This window comes from Sardina pilchardus, chromosome 9 (assembly GCF_963854185.1).
Source record: "Sardina pilchardus chromosome 9, fSarPil1.1, whole genome shotgun sequence".
In the NCBI taxonomy this organism is placed as follows: Eukaryota; Metazoa; Chordata; class Actinopteri; order Clupeiformes; family Clupeidae; genus Sardina; species Sardina pilchardus.
In genome coordinates, this window is record NC_085002.1 from 7,691,302 (window position 1) to 7,711,283 (window position 19,982).

Sequence of the window (19,982 nt, forward strand, 5' to 3'; positions counted from 1 at the left end):
GGGTATCATCATACTGGTTGCCAGAGTGACTCGCTGAGCAAATTCCAATTGTGCGCTCACAAGAACTCTGCATTTCCAGGGTGCACAACTACACTCAAATCATGTGGAAATTCAACGTATAACTTTCGTACTATAGGGGTAAATTCATCTGACTGGGTGCAAAAACATGTTCCCAGATTTGTCTTTGCATGTCCACATGCTGCAAGGCAAAGGGAGATCAATATGAATAGGTCTGGAGTGATCAGTGGTCTGAAGTACCACTGTGTGCACAAGTGTGATAGTCAATAGTGATAGATTACAGTAAAGCTGATTCATGCTGACTCCCCTTATGTCCCTCAGATATTGGCTTGACTTCTTGGGACCACTGCCTACATTGACATCCAGTGCAGTATTGACTCAATGGATGTTTGGTACAACTCATTAGCACTTTGTAATGCAGAGAATGACTCTTAGAATTTTACATGGAGTTCTTTCCCCACTGAAATACTGGTTATGCAACATGTTTGGTGCATCCGAACATGAAAATCTGGGTCATATTCAAAGCAGGAAGATTTTAGTGCATTTATGATGTTCTTTTCCATTCATAACTACTTTCAAATGAACTTGCTTGTATAGCACATACTGTATGCAGCATGTTTGGCAGTGAATTCTGATAATCATGCAGTAGCATGTCATTTCAACTGCTCCTTGAGACTTCTTATCCCCAACAGACAGCAAGAAATCTCCTATTGATTTCTTCAATACAACTTTAGGAGGGTCTGGCAAAACAAGGTTTTGCCCTCTTAAGCAGCGTTCATTGCGTATTCCTTTCTATTTTTGACACAAACTGTTTGAGACTTTTAAAACTTTTACTCCGTGTTTAAACAAATCTGAAACACAATCTAGCATTGTCTTATAGCCCATTGTCCTTCGGTGACCAATTTAAAATTCACCCTCACTCCCAGTGGCTTTCCACATAAACCCCTTTGGTTACACAAGACTCTGGCTGGCTCCGGGTGCTGCGTAAGCATTTTGTCCCTTTTTGGCTGCGTTTGGGATAATTGCCCCCTAATGTTGCCCCTGTTAAGTGTGAGCCTCTTTTCACTGGCACACCTCTGGAGGGCAGTCTCGGAGAAACGTGACTGGTATTTCCCAACGCCGAGTGCACATGTTTGTTTGAATACTCGCTTGTGTGTTGTGTTCCCCCAGGCCCAAAATCTGGGGGGTTTGGCACGACACAATCACTTATTTTGAGGAGAACAAAAGAACTGAGGAATAATCTCGTGGCAGGGCTAATTCATTGCACTTTGCAAGGCCCTGCAGATAATTCCAGACTCACAATCATGCCATGTAGACTGAAATAATCCAGTTCAGGATGGGGATGTATAAAAATACATGGCTCTAATTTTAAATGGTGTGCTAAGTCTGTCAGCAAGCAAAATTATTGTGCATGAACTGTGGAACTGTGGAACATGCATAATATCTGCACGGAGGGTCTTGCATGCCCTTAGTGTTAAATATGCAAATTGATTTTGCCTGGTTATTAAACTAGCTTCAGTTAGACTCAAGACTTCACACTTTGCCAATTATTGAAATGAAACCTCAGTGTAAACCTTATGAGAAACATTGTGATTGGGAACTTCTGAAATTATGCATCTTCTTCCTTAATTCCCCTGTCAACATTTTACACTATACTGTAGTTTTCCCACGACTTGAAGAGAACCTTTTTTGGTTACATTTTGGCTGATGTGTTCCCTTTAGGTATGAGCCAGGCAGACATACTGTATATCTGTTATGAAAACCAAAGCGACAGCGACTTATTATGCTAAATGGTGAAAAGAAATTTGACATGATGTCTATGTACATTTAAAGTTATATCGAAAGTCTACATAAATGTTACAATTAGTTCTACATTATATTCAAGCAGCAGGGCAAGTTATTTATGATATTAAGTAACAATGCTCTGTATATCTAGATGGTCTAACCTCTATAAACCTGCAATACGTATATGCTCCAAATATCTTTGCTCCATGACAACCAATATTTTGCCATAAAAGTTGTACTGCAGCACTTCAAATCTCCTCCAGGGCCCCGGCTTCAAGGGTCAGTGTGCAGCGGTCTGTGAGAGCGTCTGCGCGGGGACTGCCCTCCAGCTGGACCTTGTCTGAGGTCTAACTGTGTTTGTGGCTGATTTATGCTTCTCAGGCCAAGACCTGGGCTTTAGCCTGCTTACTAAACCCTTTCATGGAGCCACACGGGGGATTGGAGGGGGAGAGAAAAGATCTGCCCGTAAAAAGGAAAACTCAGAGAGGAAAAAAAGAGAGAGAAAGAGAGAGAGAGAGAGAGAGAGAGAGAGAGAGAGAGCATGATATCTTTTATAGGTCCTATGGTGTTTACAAAGGAAATCACTTTTTGGAAGGTGTCCTCTATTTGGGGCAAAGAAGAGTCAAAGGAAGTCAAACTAACAAGCCATTAGTGTGGTTATTCAGAGAAATAACTGGGCAGCCAAGAAGCTGATAAAGCGCAGAACTGATGGTAGACTTATGAGTTCATCTTAAAGTTCATGATTAAGAAGTCTGTTGTGAAATCTCAGTGTCTTGCAAGGCTCACTTTCACACAAAAATAAGTCATGGCATGCATATTTGTTTTAATATATTTCATATTTCATATCTTAGGCTACAAAATGAAAATGGGGACACTTTAATAAATGAAGGTGATATTAACTTTATTCACGTAAGGAGAGAGATATCAGCAAATTAACATGAAAATGCGTACGTCCACGAAAAAACATGCGTGCCGCACACAGACACGTAGGCTACATTATGATTGATATGTCTCCATTTACAGCGTTCGTTCAAAGCTTTTTATTTTGATTTGGCGACAACAGTTTTTTCCACGTTTGCACCAATCAACGTATGCTGCGCTAAGTTCGCGAAGGAGGGATGCAGCCAACCATTGGTGTCGCTGACGTCACGCATCAGCCCTGGAGTTAAGGGTTGGAGCTCACTTAGAGCTCAATTTGTGTTACCACCAGCAACAGAGGCGGTGGAAAGTGTAGGGAGAGACTGCTTTCCCGTTTTTTTTATTTTTTTATGGCACGAACTGTTTCGACCGGTTGTCACAGAGAACAAAGGAGAGGATAACGGCGTATGGTCTGAACACGTTGCAACCTAACAGCCTCCATACCCTCCTCTCTGTGTGCATGTGGAGCAGAGATCCAGGCAAAGCTACCTAATGCTCTGTGCAGTGTGATAGCCCAATTTCAAGCATGAATCAGAGGAACCCTTAGCCACTCCAGGCTGGGGAAGCCTAGGCTCTTTCCTCGCTCGTGAGAGTATCTCTCCCCTCTGCCGGCAAAGTACCATACAGTTGGAGCTCTGTGTGAGTGCGTGTTCAGGGGCGCACACAGAAGGGAGCATCGCCCGGGTGATCTGGAGCTTTGCGCGGACTAGGCTCCTGCTCCTGCCGCTGACGGAGCCAGCAGCTGGGTCTACTGGAGTTCGCGGGGCACCACTGATTTTTGTATTTTTTTTGTTCGTTACATTTTATGTTGTCAAAAGCCATGATGTTGCGCTATACTGCAAACCTGCTGGTGGCTGGATTGTTCTTCTTGGGATTTTTGCACAGTTTTGAGGTGATTCTTCCTGCCAGAGCTATTGACGGTGAGTACTCATAACGTTAGTCCACAAGGTTTGGGTTGTTGTCTCGGCTAATGATAGCTAGTCTGATTGAAAACATCCAGTCTGTTTTGCATTTGACGTTTGATACAGTTCTTATGAGAGTGTTGTCTGTTCAATCAGTCGCTTGCTCTGACTGCATCTTGCGTTTTATCATCTCGATGCTTACACTTCTGTAGCCTGCTCCAGCAATAGAAGCTATGCTTTGGGAAGTGTAGGCTGCAGAAATGTTGCATGATGAACTGGCTGGATTTACAGCAAGCACCGATTATCAATGCAAATGACCGAAGGCAGGCTATGGCTAGAAATACTTGTGTCGATTATGAAAATGTGTCACGATACTCATTTGTGGCACAGCATAGTCGTCCAACACACAACGTTAGCCCTCCCCGGGCACATTGTCACATCCATGCACAGGCTACCGGAGGCTACGCAAGTTAGGCTATGATGTGTAACGCATGGGAAATTACCTGTCATGTATTTCCTCCACGCACCAGTTTCGCACAGAGGACCGTCAGTTCAGATCCAATCGTAGGCTATGCACCTTGTGCGTTCAATGTTTATTTATACACTGTTATAATAACGTGATGTAAAGCTACGCAGTAGGTCCCCATGGCAAATACTGCGTGAAATGTCAATTTCTTTGTTATACCAGACAGTATTTTGTCAGCCTCTGATTGGTCTGTGTGGAGAAAGTAGATCGGCGGCCTGCAAATATGACTGATAACCAACATTACATGACTTTAAGTCTATGTCTAAGCTATTCAGTCAGGGTCAGGGAGTCCTCACCCCAAATACCGGTCATTCTGTCATGTTTCCGAGCCAGATATAAGAGCGACCAGGTTGTAAAGGCAAGTCTTGCAAGAATCACGATTTCTGTTCGACGTTGACATCGAAGTGTTGTGTTGGTGGTGCATGTAAATTTCGTAGCACAGCACATGCCTTAGAGAGGCCTGCCACGATTCCTCGAGCAAGCTACTTTCTCTCCTGGACACGTTTAGGAGGACTTGGGGATGACTGGCGTAGAATATGAAAAGCAGCCGGCACATCTGAATGCGCACAAATAGCCTCTGTCTCCAACATGCCCGAAACCTAGGATACGAGGACCTATTACGTGACTGACACATTAGTTTAGTGATAAGATTGTCTGTAGCATTTAATCCCCAAACATTATTGAGCATACAAGGGCATTATGACCTGGGACACTCATACCTTTATATGTTCTGAACGTTCAGCTCCGAAAATTATGACCGTATTGGGAATGGCATTATTCCCCCTAATACTATAAGCTACACATTTCCTCCGTCAAAATTAAATGTTAAAGCCGCTCATTTTTCCTCGCAATGCCAGACCTTTACAGGGGAGATTCAACAGGCAGTCGACTGCGTAGTCTACACTTATACTCGTTCTTGCCCAATCTTTCCTGACCTCTGGAAACAATTAAACGTGCGCGCCCCTGAAGATTTTGTAAAGACGGAGAGGGGCGTGTTCACTAAGGTGTCGGGTTCTCAGAAACATTGGTGGGTTGCCCCCCCCCCCCCCCCCCCCCCCCCCTTTCCAGCAATTTTGTAACACTGAAAATGCAGTTTGCCATTTCTGACAACTCTCCATGAGGAGTTTACATCAGTACCATTATGAATTCCTCCTTATCTGGGAACATATCCCTCCTTATCTGGGAACATATCCCCAGTTACAGCCTGTGTACATGTAGTACTTTTGTAAATTTGTACTCAAGGCAAAAATCTTTTGAGGGTTTGTACACCTAAATCTTTGTGATGAAAATGTGTTTGACCATACAGTTTAACCATCCAAAGACCCCAAGCTGAAGGCTAAAGGGCTAGCATGTCTATTCTACATGACTTGATGAGATTTGGCTACTTCAAGATTGTTTCCTTATCAGAAATAAGAGCACCACGATAGAAGAGAACTTTGGATTGGCGCCTGCCCTGATAAATGGAGATGGTGTTGAGATGGCCACTCGGTGGATAGGTGGATGAAGACCTTGACCATATTTGTTTTGTTTCAGATGAAATTTGTCTTGAAGCTTGGTGACATTGAAAATCTGCTGGACAGATTCTGCAGTGGAGTTGAGACACTTACAGAGATAGTGATTTTAATTGGCCTTCAAGCAGTCTTTGTTCCCAGAAGAAAACTTCTTTTGGAAGCCAAACAAATGTCCCCAGTACTCATTAATGAGTGGACTGTCGAATCAGAGCCCCATAAAAATGCTCAGCAATTTTTAAAGACAACAATGATAATTCAATAGGCCTACCTATCACAAATAATTGAATACATTTTATAGGATGGTGACTGCTGTTAGGATAAAATCATTTGGAAAGGCATAGAAGCAAACTTTGGAGAATGACAGCGAAGTTCGTTTTACATTTGAGTAGCCAGTACAGATAAGCTCAGGCCTAGTTGAAATAGATTGCAGGTCATCATGTGTCGTGTGTGATGATAAGGTGTCATCAGTTGATCTGCCCCAAAGCTGCCTGACTCAGAGACCTTGAATGAGAGGATCCTTTATCTGAAGCTGCTTTATTTACAGACATGCTCGGAAGTTATCTGAGGTTTGGCACCGAAAATGTTTGTTCTTTAAAATCACTGTTTGTGTAAGCCCTTGAAGAAGCCACTAAAGTGTTTAGTCTTTGTGTTATTTCTTTAAGGACATTGAAAACTAAGTGAGCATGCTCAAATTTCACACAATAGCTTGACAACATTGAAAAGTCTAGTTTGCATTTTGATGGCATGGGACCGAATGGCTGTAAAAGGATCACTGTTAAAATGTTGAACCCAAAACCCATGGAAACTGATGAAGATCTGTTGATCAAAACGTTGCCTTTTAACCAATAACAAATGTTTTGGAGCCATTACAGTGTGCAGACCATCACCTTTACACTTTGAACCCAAAACCCATACACTTACTTAACTCAGCACACTTCTGTAGCTGGATTTTGGGATAGGTCCACTGGGACTTGCGACATCAAAGATGCAACCGAGCTTTCCGCACGGCTATTTCTGACCCTGCGCAAGTGTACTGGTTGGGCATGAGTCATGATGACTTTGTGTGCCCGAGGTTGACATGGAGAGCGCTGCGTGTTTGTGTTTACAGCCTTTGGTCGTGGAAGGGCTGCGGGTGCGACATCCTGGCCCAGGACATGGCGTGGGGCTGTGGGGCTGTGTTGCCGGCGCTGGGCCTCTTAGCCCGGTCTTTCGTGCGTGCCACCCTCAGAGGATGTGGTGGGGGGTTGGAGGGAGGATTTACAGTGTTGTGTGCGAATGTTTTTTAAATGGGAAGAGTGCTGCCTTAAGGTTTTAATGACTGTGGCACTGGAATGAAAGATGATTTGATATTTCAAGCATCGATGGTGAGAGAGAGAGAGCGTGAATGAGTGAGTGAGTAAGTGAGTGAGAGATAGATAGATAGATGGATAGATAGAAAGGAGGATCTAAAGGAAGCGCAGAGGAGAGGTCAGGAAAGGAGAGAATATGCCCCACACCATCACTGCATACTCAATAAAACATCTGTATGGAGAAAAGCCATTAATCTTAAAGTATGCATGGTAAGGAGAGGAGGGGAAGGTAGAGAAAAGAGGATTGTATTCTCTCTCGCTCTCACTCACTCTCTCACTTACTCACTCACTTTCACACACACACACACACACACACACACACACACACACACACACACACACACACACACACACACACACACACACACACACATTCTGTACCCATAAGCTCCAGATGTAGCTTCACTTCTCCTAGTGCAATATCACATAATTGAGTAATGCCGAGAGAGGTAGAGTGTAACATGAGTGAATCTGACGGGGAAAGGATGAAGCTGCTTCTTCCATCTGTGCCTCAGCCTGAAGTCGTCTATTCTCTCTCTCTCTCTCTCTTCTCTTTTCTCTCTCTCTCTTCTCTCTCTCGCTCTCTCCATCTCTGTCTCTGTAGCCAAGTTCCTCTGTTCAGCTCATTCCTTCATCCAAAGCGACTTAGAACAGCTTACCTCTACCAAACCCTCACCCGTTATCCCGTGTTCTGCGCTGGTTCAGCTGAAGGGGTTCTTTTAACAGCCCTGCTGTAGACCTTTGGACACAGATATGCATGGAAAGTAAGACCCAGGGGGGCTGAGGGTTGAGATGGAAGCAGTTATGGGTTAGAGTTGAGCCTCCACAGAAGGGCTGCTTAGGCTGGGACGGTTAAGAAACTGGTGGGTTGGGTCAGTAGATGTCCTTTTTGTCATTTACTATGGGTGGTTTGTAAACACTATCCTGGTAACCCTCAGTGAATGTGTCCTATCTAGGGCTGAACTGACTTACTGAAAAATAACTAGTAGTGTTTTTGTCTTTTGTTTTTGACTGATATTGCTATTTGCAATGTGAATCACACAAACGCGATGTGAAATATGACTAATCTATCCACTGATCCAAGTAGGCTATGAAATTGGCAAATATGTGACATTATTAACCACTGCTCAACCAACTCTGGGTCAGAGTTGCTAGCTACACAATGAATTTGAGCCTTTTGCAATTTGGTAATTGCATTAGGCCTAGTTCAACTTTTCGATTCAATTTCAATTAATCTTTCAGCCGTATATAGTCATGCCATGGTTATGTGTTCCATAGTTAATTCTGTTTAGGGATTTTGGAGTATTACCGGTATAGTTGTAAGTTTAGAGTTGCGAAGTGTAGAGAAAATTACTTGAAAAACAACACAAGAAAGACGAGTTTTATTAGCTTGTGAATGACCTTCTTTTGAGTTGACATGGATGACAGAGTTTGGGAATGGTCTTAGAGATATTTTTAGCTCCATGGCTAATTCTGCTTTGGGGTTTTTGGGAGCTCTGAGTAGGAGCGCTGAAGGTGCTCCTGATCTGTGACTGAGATCAGCTGGGCTGGTATTGGACAGCACTGCTCGGGAGTGGCCATGGAAAGACTTCGGTCAGAAGGACCATAGCTGTGACGTTAGTCATCTGCCGAGAAAGAGAGATGGAGAGAGAGAGAGAGAGAGAGAGAGAGAGATAGATTTAGACTTAGATTTCTTTCCTTCAGCTAGCATGCTAGCTTATTATCATTATAAGTTTTCTTTCTATTTTGATTTGATTTGATAAGATTTCTTCTTTTGACTTTACCCAAAACAGATATTGTATCTGTCGTATTGTCATATGTCTGCTTTGGCAACACTTCATGTCTGAGTCATGCCAATAAAGCTCCTTTGAATTTGAATTTGAATTTGAATTTGAATTTGAGAGAGGGATAGAGAGAGGGACAGAGAGACAGAGAGACAGAGAGACAGAGAGACAGAGAGACAGAGAGACAGAGAGACAGAGAGACAGAGAGACAGAGAGACAGAGAGACAGAGAGACAGAGAGACAGAGAGACAGACAGAGAGAGAGAGAGAGAGCATGATATATTTTATAGGTCAGAGAGAGACAGAGAGAGAGAGAAGGTGTTTTTGAGTGATGGGGTATTGAGGGAGACGAAGGTGGGTGTTGGGAGAGCCTTTGCTAGAGAGAAGACAGGAGTTCTGTAAGTGAGGGAGTTGAGATGATAGGTCAGACATGATGAATGTTGGCATAGAGTGCAGAGGGCTTCTGACTTCACCAGGAGAATGGTGTAGAGAGAGAGAAGGTGGAGAGGAAGAGAGGGAACAGGGAATAGACTTGGTCTCCTAAGACGTACCATACAGATAGTATCATTCGTGTGAACTGTGCATTAACTTGAAACAAGCATCCTTAAGATTGGGGTCGAAGTAGGAGGCTAGAGAAGTATGCTAACTGACAGGAGTTAACTGTACGTCTGAGGGGAAATGGCCTTGTATGGCAATTGTTTTAAACAGGCTTCTTGAGCACTCTTTTAACTTGTTCTCTCTAGACTGCGAAATGTTGTTTCAGAGTGTGGAAGGTGTGTAAAGGAGGCGTGGAGATAGCTGTGGTCAATGTGGAGGGGAAGACTGGAAGGGTCGATTTCAGTGGTTTTTGGATAGGTGAGCCCTGGCAGGAGGATTGAGGGGGGAATTCATCTTCACACGTCTCCTCCTGTGGTGTCCTTGATGGGAATTGCAGAAAGATTGGATAGTTATGAGCCAATGAGGGGATAAAGTAGACAAATGACTCACAGCGTCAAGGGCACACTGAGGAGAAGCCACAGATCTGAGACGTGTGTGTGTGTGTGTGTGTGTGTGTGTGTGTGTGTGTGTGTGTGTGTGTGTGTGTGTGTGTGTGTGTGTGTGTGTGTGTGTGTGTGTGTGTGTGTGTGTGTGTGTGTGTGTGTGTGTGTGTGTGTGTGTGTGTGTGTGTGTGTGAGAGAAAGATAGGGGAAATATATGGGTGTGAGCGATGTCTATGGAAGTTTGCTCTGTCTCTTTCTCACTCCGATACACACACACACACACACACACACACACACACGGGTGATTCCATTCCACACTCTAATCCCACCTGTCTGAACCCCCATCAGAAGAGGATGTTGCTGACGGTGAATGATGGATGCCCGTTAATGCCGAGTGCCCACACAAATGCCCATTCCTCACCTGCCCTCACACCAACTCACCTGCTCACTGATGCTGCTTTAAGTGCTGGGCCTTTTTCCAATCTGAGGAGACGAAGTGTATGTGTGTATGTGTGTGTGTGTGCCTACTTATTTGTCATATTTGAGTGTACAGTATGTTTATGTGTGTTTCTCTTTGTGTGTGTGTGTGTGTGTGTGTGTGTGTGTCTGTCTGAGTGTGTGAGTGAGTGAATGTGGAGGGTCTTGCTAGTCCTCCTCCTGAAGATAGCACGGCTGGGAAAGGATAGGGAAAGCAGGCCTGTGTCATGTCTGTGTTTTCACAGAGCTTTGCCTGAAGCTAGAGAAGCCAGCCACAGGAGTGTGTGAGGTGCACGGTCTCGGTACTCGGCTCGTCAGCCTGATGCACTGATTTCCTGATGGTTGCCCTTGAGATGCACCCCCCCACACCCCCTCCACACAGCCACACACACACGTACACACACAAAATCATGCCCTAAGGAATGTATCATATAAAAACTGAAAGAGAAGAAAGGGTTGGGGAAAAGTGTGGATTATTAAGACTGTGTCTTTCTTAGAATTTTCTTATCTTTTTTCACAGTCAGACTTTTGTTAATGTCTGTGTCCTTTGCAAAATATAACGCAATTTTTTTTCATAGACAGACTCCGACACAGTTTGCTCCCAATGGCTTTGTCAAAGATGTAATTGTGCAGCTAAATGGTTAGCTATTGCTCTCTCTAACAACTCTTATCATAAAATGTGCTTCCTTTGCACCTGATTCTGCCGTTATTACCGACTCGGCACCCTTTTACTTTTGAAGCTATGAGGCTTTTATCTTCATGTGTCTTATTTCCGACGATGGTAAGTTATGTATTTCTGCAGAAACAATGATTTCGGTATCAATGTATTGTGATTCTACAAAATATCAATATTCTCAGATCATTTTTCTGGTAAACAAGAAAAGAAAAACTTCACAGTGTCACATGCTAGATTGGAAGCTGGAGTTTTATCTCTGCCTCTAATCCCTACAGTGCACAAGAAAATGTCAAAGTGAAAGCAAATTTCTTCAAAATAGTGTTAATTTGTTAAATTGACTTAACAAATTGTTAGAATGACTGATTTAAATCAGCTGTGGTCCAGCCGATTGATGCTTATAGTATCACAATTAGTGAAATGTGTATAGTAGTAATATAGAGACATGTGTCTGGAAGGTCCAGTCACTGTCACTGGTCCATCAGTATTTTAATTCCACCATGAAGACAAAAGAGCACTCCAAACACTTCAAAGAGAAGGTTATCGAAAAGTAAGTGAGGGGATGGATGCAAAGCATGTTCCATTCACTGTACATCCCCTGGAATTCGTTGAAATCCATCATTAAGGAATGTTAGGAATATGGCAAATGGCATCCTGCTGTTGGGATGCTTCTCCACATCAGGCCTTAGAAGGCCTGTAAATGTAATCGTAAGATGAAAACAGCAAAATGTGTGGAAATCCTGGAAGACAATCTGATACAGTCTGCAAGAGAACTACGACTTCGGAGAAGATTTACTCTCCAGCAAGACAGTGAGCCGAAGCATAAAGCAAAAACTACACACAAATGGATTAAAGACAACATATTGAACGTCCTGGAGAGGCCTCAATCCTATAGAAAATCTGTGACCGAGCTTGAGTAGTTCTTTCAAAGAAAAATGGAATAAAATTGCAATATCAAGACGTGCAAGCCTAACTGAGACCTATCCACAAAGGCTCAATTGCTTTAAATGCAGCCAAAGGTGCATCTACTTAATGTTGACGGGAAGGGAGTGAATATTTATGCGATCACGTATTTGCATCATACATTTTGATTAATTACCTTACGTTGTAGAAATCTGCTTTCTCTTTGACATTAAAGAGGGGATTTTTGCAAAAAAAGGGGAAATGATATTGATCAAAATTCCATTTATAAGGGGGATGAATACTTTTTTATGATAGTGCACGTGGCATTTTTATACTGAATGAATGGTCCCTGATATGCAATTTTACTTGCCCTGGACAAAGCATCAGTCATTTACTGAAGAATATTGTGTTTGTAATTTATTTGATTACTGAGGAAAATCTTGACGAGAATGAGTATTAGTTCAAGTTTTTGATCTATGGTTGTAGTGTTTTGGGGTTGAACTGTTCCGCAGAGGACATCCGTAAACATTTCCCAGCAGTGAAACAAACCCACACGTGGGTGCGCTTGTCTCTTTGAGATGAAGTCATCCTTGTTTGGGAGAAACCGCTCTGTGCACCCATACTTTTGTGGATCATCTCAGCCCCCCTGACTCATCCAGATGGTTATCCTCGCGCAGTGTTTGTCACCCATACCCGCACGTTCTCCCGGGCAACACCCCTTCAGTCGCCAAAATAGACCTTGCGCAGTCTGCCCCTGGGTTCCACTGCGTTTATAGCACTGGCCTCCTGCCCCAGACATTTGTCCCTCCTCAGCCACCATACTGTCTTCATAAGCACAGCTTTAGCATATATAAACCTCGCCTGAAGCACAGCAGTTCAGTCATAAACATGGCAGGGATGCAAACTCATTTTAACACTGCTTCGAGCCAGAATGGCGGCTGGCGGTATAGGGTTGCCTGAGAGGAAAGCGTCTTGGTGGGAGGCTGATGCGGAGGCTTTGTAGAGATTTCTATTGTGGGGGGGAAGCAGTTGCGCTGACCGTAGACCTTCTCTCACAAAAGGGCCTGCGGCTGTAATTACCCTCAGCCAACTGCTCCATATGCGCCGAGGAGAGGGAGATTATTATGGGCTGTTTTGAGACCTTGCTAGCCAGTGCCCGGTCTCTTTCCAACTGTATGTGTTTTTGCGGCCAAAGACTTTTCAGCAGAGATTGTCAGGCTGTGGGCTTCCATGGTTTCACACCTGGCCAGCTCGTTGCTCAGTGGTTATTATGGGATGGATGACAGGACTGATGCTGGGCGCGGCAGGGGAAGCCGTCTCCAGTAGAGATGGAGTATGTGTGTGTGTGTTTGTGTGTGTGTCTGTGTGTCTCTGTGTGTGTGTGTGTGTGTGTGTGTGTGTGTGTGTGTGTGTGTGTGTGTGTGTGTTGTGCATGGTGTGTGAGGGGACCAGAGGTGCTCAATTAGCGGCGCTTTGTTGTCCTCGTGAAGGGAAGCTTGACACATGCCACAAATGGAGATTTTATGAACTGAATTGATGAAGAGCAGTGAGCCACTCTGTCAGAGCCTTGTGTCTGCACGTCACATTAACTTTGCGCTGAGATGCGGACAATAAATTTGCACCACGGACGGAGACACGCCTGGGGAGCAGCCTGCGGTGATTTTTCTCTCTTGCCCGTCCCGTCTTTTCCTTTATCTCATTTCCTTTCTCTAAACGCATTAAGAAGAATATTAATCAATACCACAAACAGTGTAATTAAAGCGTAATTAATAAGTATGACTTGCACGTTTCAGTATTCTGTGCAATTTCATGTCGGGAAGCATCCAAACACATTAACCTTCTCCGAATCCATTTCACACAGCAATTAAATGCTGTCATTATTTGATGCAGTGTGATTAATTAGTGAAATGGTTTGAAATGGACAACCCACCGACATGACAGAGAAAATGAAATGGGATTCCTGGACCTCTGGAGATTTTGCTTGAGTTACATACAGTAGGAGTAAACCAACTCTGCCTGTCACTCACCCTCTATCTGTCACTCCACCTCCCCACCCCCAATCTCTCAGTCACACTCACATACACACACCCATGAATACATGTGCAAGCATTCACGTGCTACATTACCTGGCCACCCATAGCTTAGCTGTGACCCCCTGCTAGCTTAGGCAATTTCAGGTGCTGGCCATGCTTTGGTAAGCTTTTCTTCATGCTGTGCAGACTGTGGGCTCTACATGATAAGACTGTTTGAGGGACTATTGAATATTTATACCGAGAGAGTGTGTGTGTGTGTGTGTGTAGGGGATGTTTGTGTGGGTCGGGGAAAGCCGTGACTGATGATGAGTACTCAGATGGAGACTGCAGGTATGGTGGTTCCGTCTGAGCCTCTCCAAGCTCTCAATGTCTATGCACACCTGCTGTGGACTACCAGTTAAGCGAAGGCAAGACTATACTTTGCACTGTGAATTTTCCACTTTCCCTTCTCATTTAGATAGAGAGAGCAATCTCTTGTCTGGCCTCCAATTTCTCCAACAGTAGGAGTGGGGCCGGTCTAGGACCTTGCTAAGTGCACAGTTTTAGGAGACAGAACCAAGCGAAAGAAAGAACAGGGCAAATACCATAGTGTTAACTGTAATGGCTCAGAGTTAGATCAAAATTTAAATTTGGCTGTGAGATGTGCTAAGCCATGTGTGGAGGATGCAGCTGTTTGTCATGTAGTGTTTTTCTTCAGGTTTAATACATGTCTCATATTTCATCAGTGACCTCACAGATAACATTCACACTTAGTCATTATTTCTATATAACGGCACTTGCGATTGAGGGTAACGGTTGACAATCTGTTGTGTCCTTCCTAAAGGTATTTTAAACAGCCGACCATGGTGTGATTAGCACCTTGTTAGCACAACATTTGTGAATTCAGCATTCGTGCTGTTTGGGAAGGTTGTTTTTCCAAGTTCCACAAAGAAATATTTGCCAACTTCTTCAGATAGATAACCACAATAGTCAAGTAGTGTGGAAAAATAATAAACCACCAAGAAATACCACCGCTAAGAAGGGGGAAAAGATGTCTGAAATACTTGGATGGTGCAGATATCCACATCTGAATGTATGTGAAAATGTCCTGTTTTTAATCACAGCTTTTAACAGCAAAATAACGTAATTTCATACCAAAACATTCCTCTTGCAGACATATGGCTGATATCTTAAACTGATTCAGTCACCGTAAAACAGGCTCTGCTAAATGGTCCTGTGCTTGAACTCGGAGCGGTTAGACGGTCCCAAAGCAGCGGCGGTCAACTACATTTAAATTTAGCCAGACCAGCATAATTATTCTGCTTCTCTTAATGGCCTGGCCAGGGTCCCGAGAAGGCATGTGTGTGGATTGATAGCATCTAGAGCCACTTGACCCGCAAGAAACCCACAACAGTTTCTGCAGGAGCGGGGTTTGCTCAGCCGTACACCATTGTGCTTGGCAGCAGTCTCCAGACATAAGCACATTCCAGCTGTTAATTCTGTAACACCCACACTTACAGTATGTGGACATACAAATATACACGCACTCGTACACACTCGCATACCTCTAAACTTCGCTATATTGAGATAAACACATACAGGACACATAATCACAAACACACCCGTTCATATCTAGACACATTGCTGTATAGATAGATTATATACTTTTAAATACATCCGTAAACATGTTCTTATTGAACTCTACATGCACCTTTCAGAACTCTCTCTGTACACCCTCACTCTATCTCTCTCTCTTTTTTTCTCTCTCTCTCTCTGACACACACACACACACACACACAGCCTCTTGTATCCTTTGATCTAATGACAATGGTTATTTCCTGACTTTCTGCTTGTCTTATGGATTATTTGTGTAAAACAATAAAACGTCCCTCATCCGTCTGAACAAATGAATGAAAAAAATAACAAACAACAACAGCATAACAGCATCACTCAAACTTTTTAAAAGATCCGTTAGAACTTGCGGTATTTTCATAAAACATTTACCACAGCCTCCAGTCTGCATTTTTTGGCTGTTTTTGTTTTGTTGTTTGTTGCTGGAGAGCGTTGGAGGCACTTTTACGGCTTTCTGTAACCAGCCTTATTTAAGAGGCACAGCTGGGACATGAAACACTATTTTTCAGCCGTCTGTTTCATAACGTGACAAATTGAGAGGGACTTTGTTTTTTTCTTCCTCTTCTTCTCTTTTTTCCTCTTTCTTCTGGCTTCTCCCTCTCTCTCTCTCCCTCACTCTCCTTCTCGCTCTCTCCATTACAGAAAAATGGAGTCATATTTGGTTGGTTTAGGGAGGGATAGAGCGAGTGGGCGAGTTTTGGTTGGTTTAGGAAAGAGGAAGAGAGGGGAGAAGAACGCAACGGAAAGGAGAGAATAGAAAATCTAACGAGAATGTGAGTAGAGAGAGAGTGAGAGAGTAAGTCATACAAATAAAGGGGCGAGTTGCTTGAAAAGAAGCAGAGGAGAAAAGAGAGAAGGAGGGAGAGAAGGATGGACAGACGGAATGAGCAGAGAATGAAGGTGACTTTCACTCCCCAGTTTGGAGCTCTCAGGCTGGGCCTACCCATGAAACTCCACTGAGGTCAAGCCTCACGGACAATTCGGAAACATCATGGGCCCGAGTATGGCTGCCAATGACCTCTCACTCAATCACTCTTTCTTTCTGTCACTCCCATTCACTCTTATTTTCAGTCTCTCTCTCTGTCACAATCATGCTCTCTCTCTCTCTCTCTCTCTCTCATTTAGTCTCCCTCCCTCCCTCTCCGTCCTGGTCTCTTTGTCACGGCTGTTTGCGTGGTAATTACTGATCAAACTCATGCCCGTGCTTCAGTGAAAGCACCCAGGCGGAGAATTCCTCTGACCCGTCCCTGGGTCTCCAAGGTTTTAATGACCCAACCTGCCCCCCCCCCCCCCCCCCCCCACCTCCCCTCAGCTCCAACAACCCCTCACCCCGGAGGCCTCCCACATTCGGACTCCCCCAAACATTTTCCGATAAAATGGTGCCACGTTGATGTTGTTATTCTTGAGTTGAAGATATCGCGCTTGTTGTGCTTGTCTCTTGTTTTTTTCCATCTGGAACGACTGCCCCATTTTGCCAGCAGGATCTCCTCATCAAGGCTTCGACAGACTCTTAGGTTGCCTTTTTAAAGACTTCACTCAGAAGTGTGTGTGTGTGTGTGTGTGTGTGTGTAGAGAACCTATCCCTTTACCCGATGATGCATTGCCCATGTTCACCTTGGAGGTGCACTATGTGGAATTCTAATAGTCAATACATTGGTGCGTCTCATAGCAATTTCACCCCTCCACCTTTTGCAGAGGGAGGCTTTGATTTGCTGGTGACACAGTCGAGATAGACATGTAATTAGCTAGGTAACTGGAGCTCCTTCCTGACTGTGGCCATCCAATGATGTGAACTCACTGTGGTGTTGCCTGAGCTGATGTATGGTCAAGAGTGTGTCGCAGTCAATTAAGATTGTTTTTATACAGCATGAATATTTCACTTGGCAGAGGAGCCCAACGGTGCTTTTAAGTTACTTCAGCACATGGTGCAATTCCTTCCACTGGTTTCTCTCTGAATCATAGATGAGCTCAAAAAGCACATCTTCCAGATTTGTTCGTTTTTTCCCCCAATCTCTGAACAACTGGAATTGGGATGCGCTCAATTTTTTTTTAAGAAGTCAGTGGTGGCCAATTTTGACTTTCAGTGTTCTTTTTTTTTTGAGGTGCATAAAAAAGATGGCGTCTTAATCTCCATTCCAGATAGTAGAAGCAGCGATAACGCCCTCAAGAGTAAGGGCGTCGGGAGAACAGCCTGTGCCACGGGGCCTGATTTGTAACGCTGTCTCTGCCGACTGGGTCAGTATGACTGCTGATTTCTCTTCCTGTTATTTGACGCGTCGGAGACAGAGTAGCCCTTTATCGTGGTGTGCTTACTCTAATGAACATCACTATCAGTGGTAGACTAAACGCTGGCTGCGCTTCTCGGAGGCTGAGGCGGCTCCGTGGAGCCCGTCCCGCTGCTGCCAGCGCTGTCAGGCCTGGGCACCCGGAGTGCTGGGGGGAGAGTGTGGGGAGGTGATGGGGAGGGCTTTGGGCTGGCCAGAGATCGATGTCAAGAGTGAAGTGTGTGTACAGTGCTTAAGATGGATGGGGGAAGCCAGTAAGACTTGAAAAGTCTACACACACAGACACACACACACACACACACACACACACACAAAGACACACACACACACACACACACACACCCAAAGACACACACGCACACACACACGCGCACACACACACACACACACACACACACACACACACACACACACACACACACACACACACACACACACACACACACACACACACACACACACACACACACACCTGACTTTGGTAATCAGTCTCACTAAATCATGTAGGACTGCACCATTTTCATCCCACTTCTCCCTCTCTGTCTCTCTTCCTCTCATTCTCTGCTCTTTTGGGCATAAAATATACATGTTCACAAACTCATCACCCAGATGCAGAGATATGGAATGTGTTTTAAGAGTCATAGTAAACACTTAGCCTGTGATTTAGGAGGAGACAGTTTAATCTCATTTGGCCGAGATCCTGACTTGTGGTTAGTCTCAGTAGTCAACGTTGTGCAAGCGTTACACGATCAGATTGATAGGAACAACAGGCCCAAACTAATTCTTAAAACAACTTCCAAGAACACTCACACAATTAAAGCAGACATTGACATAATTTGCAATCCAAATCTTTTTTTTTATTTTATTTTTTTGCATTAGCTCCCATTTTCTTGGTTTACGTTGAAAGTAGTTTACCAAACATTTGTTTGAATTTATTAGCATGTTTTGAGTACAGTGTGACCCAATACGGTGTGTGTGTATGTGTGTGTGTGTACTTTCTCTCTGCCGTCTCCTGACAGCCGAACAGTATGCAGCTGTGCAGCTGTGCTGCATTCCACAGCTGGTTTCAAAACAGCCTCGTCGCGCAGGCTGGCCGACTGATGTGGTGCCCCTTTCGCGACTCGTTGTTGCGCTCACGGTTTGCCAAACGCGAGCGCGCAAGCGATCACTCGCCCCTGGAGAGCCGAAGCAAGCAGTGGCATTACATAAACGGTGGGGGTTGGATAACCTTGGGCCGCGCTGGTGTGGGCCGCGTGATGCTACCGCAGTTAGCCAGCTAGTCAGCTAACCCTTCTGACTCAACTTCGCCACTGAGCTTTCCAAAACACGGCATGGAGAAAGTATTTCCTAGCGTTGGTGTTTGCTGCCATACACTGGGGCGGTGTTCAGATGCAAACGTAAATGAAGGAAATGACTAAACACACAAAAAAAGCCATTTGAAACCTTAATCCCCTCTTCAGTGTCAGGCGAACACACTTAAGTTTGTAGGCCTTGCTTTGCTGCCCTAACCATTCTGAAAGCTGTTCTGTTTTTAAACTGTAGACTTCTGGAACAGTCTCTGGAACTGTTAGCCGTTAGCTTGGGGTTTGCCAGCTGGAGATCGGAATGGAGCTTTATGGAGCTGGGGGCAATAAGCCAGGAGTTTAGTATGGGGAAGGTTGGGGAGTTCTAACACAGGGGCAGTGATGTGAGGGGGTGTGTGGTGGTGGGGGGCAGCTTGAGGAGTGTGTGGGGTGAAATGTGAGCTGTGGCGCGAGAGCGACGTTTGTTTGGATAGTGAGAGGGGTCACATCCTTCTTTACTGATTGAGTTCTTCCTGGGACTGTGGTGTGCAGACAGTGCAAAGGCAAGGCCTCTCTCTCTCTCTCACTCTCTCTCTCTCTCTCTCTCTCTCTCTCTCTCTTTCTCTCTTTCTATCCTCTTTCTCTCTTGCTCTCTCTTTATTTTCTTTTTTACATCTATTTGTGTGTCTGTGTGTGTGTGTGTGTGTGTGTGAGAGAGAGAGAGAGAGAGAGAATGAGAGGCAGAGACCAAAGTAGTGTGTGTGTGTATAGGAAAGTGAGAGAGAAACTGTGTGTGTGCGTGTGTAAGTGCTAGTGTGTGCGCTGCTGAGCGGTGAAAAAAGCTTGCTTGTGAATGTGAGCCTGTGCAGTGGAAAAACACAGGATGGCTGCCCTGCCTGGGACCCCTCTGCTCTCTTCTCCCAAATCTTTTATTTTCCCTCTCCG

General features: G+C 44.5%; 1 protein-coding gene across 1 annotated transcript in view; it reads left to right on the forward strand.

Annotated features, from left to right (window-relative positions):
• Positions 1-3,092: 3,092 nt before the first annotated feature.
• The window catches only part of LOC134092593 (low-density lipoprotein receptor-related protein 1-like), a 160,608-nt gene continuing 143,718 nt past the window's right edge, over positions 3,093-19,982 (forward strand). Inside the window, exon 1 of the mRNA XM_062545572.1 lies at positions 3,093-3,641. Within this exon, the coding sequence (XP_062401556.1) occupies positions 3,527-3,641 (115 nt within the window). The 5' untranslated portion in view covers positions 3,093-3,526. The remainder of the gene's footprint in view (positions 3,642-19,982) is intronic.